Consider the following 9,983-nt stretch of genomic DNA (forward strand, 5'->3'; position numbering starts at 1 on the left):
TAATATATTAAGATATTGACAAAGAAATATATAAATAGATCCAGGGTAACACAGCAAGAATTAACTGAATGCTAAACGCCACACATAGACACGATGTAAATAAGATATTATTTGCAGTTCTGAGAGCTTCATATCACGGAATCGTGAGATTGCGATAAATTGAAGTGAGTGACAGCTTTTTAGTGATTAACGTTATATGAAAGCACTATTTGCTCGCTTTCTAGGCTATAATCGATTCAGAATTTAAAAGGTTTACGTGCTGCTAACAGGACCAACAGCCACATACCCTATAACTTACATGCAGCAAAGTTTCAGGAGTGACATATATTCCACATCCCTCATATAAATACGGGATTCACTTTTCGAAATAGCTTGTTTACAATCAGGGTTAAGCCGGGCTCACACTACAGGATTTTTGGCTGGATTTTGCTGTCGTGGACAGATTTCCATAGTCTGCGATAGGGGTGCACGATAAATCACATGCGATGTTTAATGCGCATCTTGTCAGAAAGCCGGTTCTGTAATCAGCGGTAAATCTCCATCCCCTGCAGGCTTTCACATTGAGCAGCATTAAATACACAGAGCCGTTGTTCACTGACTCACTGACTTCACTCACTGAGCTCGAAAAGCCACGAATTAATCAAATCAACTAGAAATAAATGTAACAAATGCATAGATTGTGTATATAATACAACGTTTCATTGTACTGTTTAATTACGTCCAACTCTTTCTGCAGTACTGACAATCCTTGTTGTCCACGTCCACGTTATCCACCACCTCAATGGCACAGTAGCCCCTCACTGCAGAACACCAGATCCAGGGGGAGTGGTTGGATCCACATCTAGGGGGTGGAGATTGGTAGGTTTAGGTATATGTAAGGTGGGAGGACTTGGATCTGGATCCAACCACGCCCCATGGATCTTGTGTTCTGCAATGAGGACCATCAGGCAAGTATTTCAATTTAGTTTAAAAATCGCTCCTCTTCATAACATAAGGATCACGTCCAGCATATGTTGTGATTATAAATACCTTTCTCTTGTAATAGCATGGTGGTTGAAGAGAGATCCCCTCAAGGATAATCAAATCAACGTGAAGGTGGGTGGGTGAAGATGGGTGGGTTTAGGGATCAGGGGGTGGAGACGGGTAGGTTTAGGTATATGTAAGGTGGGAGGAGTTGGATCTGGATCCAACCATGCCTCATGGATCTTGTGTTCTGCAGTGAGGACCATCAGGCAAGTATTTCAATTTAGTTTAAAAATCGCTCCTCTTCATAACATAAGGATCACATCCAACATATGTTGTGATTATAAATACCTTTCTCTTGTAATAGCATGGTGGTTGAAGAGAGATCCCCTCATATGATTGTAAAGCGCATTGGGTGTACAGCAATACAATGAAAGCGCAAAAAATGCCTCATGCCTAAAACAGTACAGTACGGACTTTCCTCCATCTCATTCGTTCTGCTTTTTCAGTCACTCCTGAAACTTTGCTGCATGTTGGTCCTGTTAGCAGCACGTAAAACAAAACTTGTATTCAAATTCTGAATTTATTATAGCCTAGAAAGTGAGCAAATAGCGCTTTCATATAATCACTAAAAAAGCTGTCACTCACTTCAATTTATCACAATCTCACGATGTTCTTTTATAATCAGTGAAGCTCTCTGAACTGCAAATAATATCTTGTTTACATCGTGTCTACGTGTGGCGTTTAGCACTGCGTGAATTCTGACTGTCTCACTCTGAATGCGTGAGAGGTGGCAGCCCAATGTATTTATATCTTTATTAATAGCTTAATATATTATTATATCTTATGTTAACCATTTGCACACACGAGCATTATCCAGCTCCACTCCTCCCGACTGCAGACGCAGGTTTACAAGACAGGTTTTCCTGTGTTTTTCAGTCAATTTCTTGACTTTTCCCCACTTATGAACAACACATTTTCTACATGATAAAAGCTCCTTGTGGTTTCTCGGTTTGGTCAATTTTAGCATCCATAAACAACGCAAAACACAGGCATTTTGAGTTTCTGCTAGTGATTCCTATGGAGAAAATCACTTCCTGCCCTCCAGCTGTATTTCGTGACGTCATGTGCAAACAACCTATAAACAAAATCAAAAACGCCTGTTTCAGAGTGAAAACATTGTTTTTAAACTGGATATAAATGTTATTTCATTCCAATAATTTTTCATCAAAAAAAATGTCGAGGAGCTGGGGAGGAGATCAGATGTTACGATATTTTTTGTTTCTAAGATTTTTGGTTTCAATGGGCGGTGCATACATGAATATTCATGAGTTTCCCGGACTTGCGTGTGGAACTGAGAATTTTAGTTCACACTCCTTAAATCTCAGCAGATTTAACGGAATACTTCAAAAAATGTAAATATATTTTCAGTGTTGCACAAACTTAAGCCTAAACTACATTTGTTCATAATTTCGTAACACTTTATAATGTTTTTATTTGCAGGTTTTGTGCAGCCGTCACTGACTGAATGATTGCAGGCATTCTTTGTGTAATTTTGGTATAAAGCACAGCAAACTATGATTTCAGTTCGTTGTGCTGTAGCTTATTAGTTGTTATCATTTGAGTGCACCAACTGAAATAAACTTGTATTTGTGGACTAATAATTTTTCATCTATCCTGCACTGTAAAAAAAAAATCCATAAAATTTACGGTAAAAAAAGAAGCAGAAGCAACATTTTAGGTTTTACGGTTTTAACTTAAATTTACAGTTTAATACCCTAATTTCATTAACTGATATAATATTAATATACCAACCTATTGAAGTACTGAAATCTGTTTTGTACAGGTGATGAGAAAGTCACATGATGAACCAAACCCGCTCACAAGCAGCTTTTAAATGATAGCATAAATAGCAGGTGCACAGTGTCATTCACACAAATACTAAATACCATCATGGTAACACACATGAAACTGAAATAATGCAATAAACATTAATTTAACAACATTAGGTGTAACACACAACCCTAATATACAAAATTGATAAGAAAAAAACTAAGAAGAAACAGTTATTTAAAAAAAAAACAACATCAAATTTGAAATGTAATGCAAGGAATTCTGGGAATGTCAATTTACGGTTATTCACTGTAAATTATACGGTCTTTTTAATTTCCAAAAACAGTATACTACTGTAAAATTGATGTCCAATACATGTAATGTCCAATACAGTTTTTCACCGTATATAGTAGGGAAATTTGCCGTTAACCATTTAACATGTTTTTACTGTAGCATTTGTACAGTCTTTTACCGTTAAATTCACGGTCATTTTTTTACAGTGTGGTGTGATTGTTCTTAAACTGTTTAGCATATTTACAAAATGAACAGGACTCTAAACCACACACAAGCATGAAACTGTTCCTTTAATAGGCCTACATACGTAAAATTTTGGACTAAACAAAATAGTTTGGACAAGTGTAAGAAGTAGCCTACTCTGTAAAAAATGACCGTGAATTTAACAGTAAAAGACTGTAAAAATGTTACAATAAAAACCTGTTAAATGGTTAACGGTAAGTTCCCCTACTATATACGGTGAAAAACTGTATTGGACATTACATGTAATTTACTGTAGTATACCATTTTTGGAAGTGAAACCGATTGTATAATTTACAGCGAATAACCGTAAATTAACATTCCCAGAATTCCCTGCGTTACATTTCAACTGTAATGTTTTTTTTTTGTTGTTGAAATATGTTTCTTAGGTTTTTCTTATCAGTTGTGTACATTATATGTTGTATGTAACATCTAATATTGTTCAATTAATGTTTATTGCATTATTTCAGTTTCATGTGTGTTACCATGATGGTGTTTAGTGTTTGTGTGAATGACACTGTGCACCTTCTATATATGTTAATATTTTAAAGCTGCTTGTGATAGGCTTTGGTTCATTATGTGATTTTCTCATCACCACCTGCTTTTGGTGCAGTATATTACAAAGGTACAACATTTCAGTACTTCAGTGGGTTGGTATATTAACATTATTTAAATTTTACGGATTTTTTTTTTTACAGTGTACATTTTGGTACACTGTAAATGAGAAAACAAATAGCCTATACTTTACAGCATGTTATGGAATGGAATAAGCAACTCATTTGATGTTAACAAAATAATTTAATTTTACAAATGTTCATAAGTGTGCTTGTTCTTGTTTTGATAATATGATTATTGATTACTATTTAAAGGTTTTGTATTAATAAGGTTCTTTGTTCACCAACTGCATTTATCTGATTAAAAATATAGTCAAAAACAGTAATATTGTGAAATGTTTTTGCAATTTAAAATGACTGTTTTTTATTTTTCCCTGTGATGTCAGATCTTGACTTCTCCAGTCTTCAGTGTGAACTAAAAATTCTCAGTTCCACGCACAAGTCCGGGAAACTCATGAATATTCATGAATTTAATGCCCATTGAAACAGAAAATCTCAGTCCTGTGCAGCGGTGTCGCTGACTGACCGCGGCGACGATGCCAAATTCTCTACTGCGATATGTGTCTAAAACCAGGCATCCATATACTAGCAGTGTTGGCAAACGATATTTCTTTTATTTTTTCATTATTTCTAATTGGTTACGGTTGGAACAAGAGGTCACAACTGTTTTTTACACACCAGTGCAACACACCAGTGCATAACACCAAAAATACCTCCCATCCAAGCAGACCTTGGAGCTGCACATGGGATGACCATCAAAGACCTCAACAAGCTGTCTAAAATCATCAGCAGTTTCAACCCAAACTCTGCAGAGGGCCACGACATCCAGGCCTACCTGCAAGATATCGAGTTTCATCTGGAAATGAGACCTCGTGTGACTGACAGAGACAGGTTATACCTCCTAAGAGCCACATCAAGTCCTGAGGTACGAAACTTCCTAGATCGACAGCCCAGTCAAACAAAGTCAAGCTACCAGCTACTTCGTGAGGTCCTTATTAAAGAGTTTACAGACCCTGAGTCTGAACTTGGACTGTTAACTGCTTTGGAGATCAAACAAGGTCGACAGAAATAAAAACAATCAGCATTCAAGACTGATTTTTGTTATTCACGCAGGGAACTCAAGACCAAAATAATGAAAGAGGACACCAAGAGAGAGCTACTGGAATATCAGCCTAAACTCAGTGATTCCCTCTGTATCCGCTGTCTGCAGCCCTTCAAATTCCTTGTCAACAGCAAGCGCCAGTGTCTGGATTGCAAGCTATTTGTCTACAAGTCCTGCAGGCGTTTTAATAAGAAGGACCACGGCTGGGTTTGTGATCCATGCCACATGGCCAGGTGAGCACCTGACAGACACGAGTGTGATTTATATGCTCACATGACACATGTAAAAGGAACAACATAAAGAGAAATGAAATAAAACACTATAAGCAGAACGAATTTCCATGTAAATAATGCGGAAAACAATTATTGTTGTAAATTATCAAATTCAATTCAGTGGGACAATGTAGGCTAAGAATAGTCTCAGCCTCAGACGTCACGCACACGGAACGTTGGCTAAACGTCTGATGCATACGGCACAAAAAAGTGGAAACACTTCAGCAGTTTCGAAGTCGTCATCGGATTGGTTGAATTATACAGGATTTCCGGGAGACGTGTGTGTCGCGTTCTTCAACGTTCCACCTGGAAACAAAGAGGCCATGACGCCAAACCTCCTCACGAAAGAAGAAAGCCGTCATGTTTACAACTTTGACGACGAGCGCTTATCAGGATCAACTAAACGCTGGATTTTCAAAAGTATGTAAAAAATTTAAAGCTTGCGGCATAGAATCTTTAAAATACGTCAGAGAGTTTTACACACCGGTCTGTTATTGTGGCGACAATTTCACGCCCCAAAACATGACAATGAATGAAACGAACTGTGATTGGTTGTTTGACATGTCAGTCAAACGGCCTCATGGGCGGACCTTGGCCAATGAAAGCTGCTTGGATTCCAGACCTGCGTGTTTATGCGGTTTAAGGTTCAAAAAACAAATTATTTTCCCGTCTTTCTGAAACACGTAGATTTTTACAAAGCTAATCGGTCTGAAAAGCGAGGTGTGCTCTGATTGGCCAGCTATCCAGTGCGTTGTGATTGGCCGAATACCTCAAGTGTGTGACGGAAATGTTACACCCCTTACCATACTGTGATGCCCTGTCCGGCCGGAGCGACGAGACAGAAACATTAAAACACATTATAAACGAGGCATTTGTTGCATCCAGTGGGGACATAATTACGGATTATAATGACTTATACTGTCTTTTTACGCGTTGCGTTGCATCGCACCGTGTAAACATAAAACCATGTCTGCATTTGTGATCGGAGAAATGACAAACAACAAACGCTACTCTACACTGAAACTGAAAACTCGCATTTGAATCGTCAGTGGCAAATTCTTTAAATATAAAAAACGTACTTACAGTATGTGAGTCAGAACAGCCAGAATTGTAGTATCCCAGGATCAGGAAACAGTCCTCTATAAAATGTGCTGCTCACATCTGAATATTTGGGTTGAACTGTTCTGGAACAGTGTTGTAAATACAACTTAACCACTGATTTCTAGTCGTGTCCTCTTTTGGAAGGCCAAACAAAGTAGTTTCACTTATACACAACAAAACACACGGCGGGCTAGAGTGAGCAGCGGGTGGCTAGAGTGAGTGGTGGCGGGTGGGCTTGAGAACGGCGCGGCCAGCAGATTCGACGAAGGAGCAACCGGAGGGCTTGCGGCAACCACATGCGACGACCCCAGGCTGGACTCGTCCACAGTGAAAGCCGATCCGGCGATCCACAGCGTGAAGTTGATGCATTTTCTTAGCAACCAGCACGGATCTCCTCCAGGCATGACGAAGCGGATATCGTCCTCTTTTGGAAGGCCAAACAAAGTAGTTTAGCTTTCACAACGAAACACACAGCGCCTTCACGACATGGCAGCGGCGGCAACAACAATACTACAGCGAGAATAAAAGTTATGCCTTCTTTCTTTGCGTGAACATTTGGGCGGCGTTATGCAAATCTTCCCACATTGTGACGTAGACATGTGGGGGCATGTTATAACGAGCCATTTTAGGTAGGCATGGTTGACTCTTAACTTTTATAAAGAATATATCTTTGGATTTGAGACTTTAGTCTTTGCAACTTTACAGATCTTTTTTATGCACCAAGAGCTTGTAACACTCCAAAGAGAAAGGAAAAATTTAAATCACATCATATGACCCCTTTAAATATAAACAACTGGTAGTAGATCCAACCTATGAAATGGCAATTGTTGAACTGTCATGGCAGTGTGTAACTATTTTATGTTTTGGTAAATTACTGGCTAATTTGTGTGAATTTGTATGTTTTTGTACATTCCTCTTACACCCCGCTGATGGTTATGTTTAGGGTTTTGTTGTTGTTGTTGTTGTTGTTAAATTGTACATATCAGTGCGAATCACATCATTCAAATTCATAGAATATCACCACCTTGTAAAATAGTTGCATTTTCTCATGAGAGTTGGATTGACTGAATAATAATTTTGTTCTTTGTTTTTATCTTTGTTCTTATAGAATCCTTAAGATTGGGACTCTGGAGTGGTTTCATGAGAATGTACGCTCTCGTTTAAAGCGGTTTGGCAGCGCAAAGGTCATGAGTTCACTTTTCAAAAGGCTGAACAGTGACCGTGCCTGTTCTCAAACTGACCTCAGAGGTAGACTTCAAAAGAATGGTTAATTGAGCAAGAGTCATTCCATCTCAAGTACTCCAAAATTGTAATTTTGGTTGCTTGGCCATTTTTAATTTGCACACTATACACACTATACCACCAAAAAAAATATTAGGGGTGAGACTTGAATCCTTCCCATTATAAACTGACCCTAAATATGGAACCCTGATCAATCTTGATCATTATATTTGGACTTAAATTTTAAGTCTAAGGAACAAGAATGTGCAAAATTGTTATAAACATACATTTGTTGTGGTTAAACTAAGTAAAATACATTTTAAAAATTGTGGTTTTGCAATACGAATACATTAAGATTTCCACTCGCAAAACCTTAGGAAAAATAAAACTCCATCCTCTTGTTGTAAAGAGCAGTCAGTTGGACCCTGTTCCAAACATTTAGGTTAGCAAACTTCATTCTATTTGTTAATTTCTAACAGGAATACTAACCATTTAGAAAGCCAGTTAGTTATTAGGGAATGATATTTGATTCTTACTGTATCATCTGTTAATGTGAAACAATTTTTGAAGCAATGTCTGGCAGATGACTTACAGCTGGAACACTGAAGGCAGAGCTTAGAGGAGAGAGGTCCTCATTACTTTGAAGGATTTAGTGAGGGATCCAGAGGGAAAGATAGAGAATTGGCTGGGCCGAATCATCCATGTGATTTACTCCTTTACACAGTCACATGTCTTCTTCTCTCTCTGCCTGGACCTGAGTGTGTCTCTTTTATCCAGTTTTCAAGCTCTTTCTGTCCTAAATACAGAGGTCAGAGAAGGAACATTGTTGTTTGGGTCAAATGAGATTTAAAAAATTACAAAAAGATGTTTTAATAATGTACATGATATTTAAGGGTTGATCACAATGGTGAATAAATGCCAGCAAACACCAATGTGGCTGTTGGAACTGAAATCTTGGGGAATGTAGACTAACTGTCTTGTTCACATTGCACCAAAAACACCAACGTGGTTAACAGCCATTGGAATTTTGTGTTTGTTGAAGCAGCATAAACTAGCTTTAGCTGAAGCCACTGTTTAATTCCTCTATTGTTGTTTTTAACAGTGGTTGCTTCCTGCAACGAATCACAGCGCACTTTCTGTCTCTTGTCTTCTTAAGTTTAACTTTTCATCTCTTAGTGTTCCTCCCTAACTGCCCCCCCCCCCCCCCCCTCCCCCCCCCCCCCCTTTCATCACATAGAGCCTCGGGATGATGACACACACAGCATGCCTGAAGTTCACAGTTAAAAAAAATGTCCTGTTCCTTTGTGATATAGGCATTTTGAACGCTGATGTCATGCAAGATTCTAAAGTAATCTGTGAATGTCGTTCATCTGTCCAAACAATACAGCGGCCATCTGCACTCACATTATCTTTGATTTAATAAGGCAAGGAACATGGAGAACAAAATGTCTGTGGAAGAAAAACACCTAACAAGGCCATGAAAGAACTGAACACAGAAGCATTGCCTAAAACATAGCTGTGTAGTTATACAAAGGATATTTTTTCATTAAATGTGGCACTTTCTTTACTAAAAAGAAAACATGTTACATTTTAAAATCTAAACATACAATACAATTAAAATTATTTATGTTTTTAATTTCAAATAATCGCTGCTATTATTTGAAATTAATAGCTGTTTAATTTCAAATAATAGCAGTTATGTAACTTCATGATTATAACTTTATGACATTGCTTTAAACTATACTACATTTTTGCTTGAAAATGATCTCATGGGGCAAAAATTACTATCTATTTATTTATAATTTGCAACCCATTCTAAATTATGCTTTCAGGCTTTAATTAATCATTATCAATATTGTAGCTAAATCTCATCTATGTTAGCTAGCTAGATAATGGTATGGTACCTTAAAAAACATAGTTCTTTAGTTTTGGACACAAGTTTCTACATTTGGAGCTGTGAGAGAGAAAATCATTTAGTAAAAAAAAAAAGAAAGAAAGAAAATCATTTATGTTGTTAAATTTTTAATGACAGATCCAAAAGAACATGTTTAAAACCTCCACGAAGTCAAAAACATAATTTAGAATTTATATTAATTAAAATCGCCTCCTTGGAATTATAAGGTTCTATCTGCATTCTGAGCAGTTTTGAGATATTGAGCTTCAAAGTTTTGCGTTCCGTAGACTTCTGTAGATATGTTTCTAAAAAAAAGGGCCCAAAATGTACACAGCTTACAAAAGAAACATCACATAATGTACATAAAGTTTCACGGAATAAGAATATGTGAATAACTCGACTGACGAAAATGTGTTCGAACAGTCAGACTTGGTAATCACTACAGCATC

At 37.5% G+C, this 9,983-nt stretch overlaps 1 protein-coding gene across 1 annotated transcript in view; it reads left to right on the forward strand.

The window, feature by feature from the left end:
• The window catches only part of LOC107555026 (melanophilin-like), a 21,221-nt gene extending 12,297 nt beyond the window's left edge, over positions 1-8,924 (forward strand). Inside the window, exons 3-5 of the mRNA XM_016237711.1 lie at positions 5,058-5,279; positions 7,528-7,667; positions 8,878-8,924. Of these exons, the coding sequence (XP_016093197.1) occupies positions 5,058-5,279; positions 7,528-7,667; positions 8,878-8,924 (409 nt within the window). The remainder of the gene's footprint in view (positions 1-5,057; positions 5,280-7,527; positions 7,668-8,877) is intronic.
• The last annotated feature ends 1,059 nt before the right edge of the window (positions 8,925-9,983 follow it).

This window comes from Sinocyclocheilus grahami, unplaced genomic scaffold (assembly GCF_001515645.1).
Source record: "Sinocyclocheilus grahami isolate Dianchi unplaced genomic scaffold, SAMN03320097.WGS_v1.1 scaffold523.1, whole genome shotgun sequence".
Taxonomy (NCBI): Eukaryota; Metazoa; Chordata; class Actinopteri; order Cypriniformes; family Cyprinidae; genus Sinocyclocheilus; species Sinocyclocheilus grahami.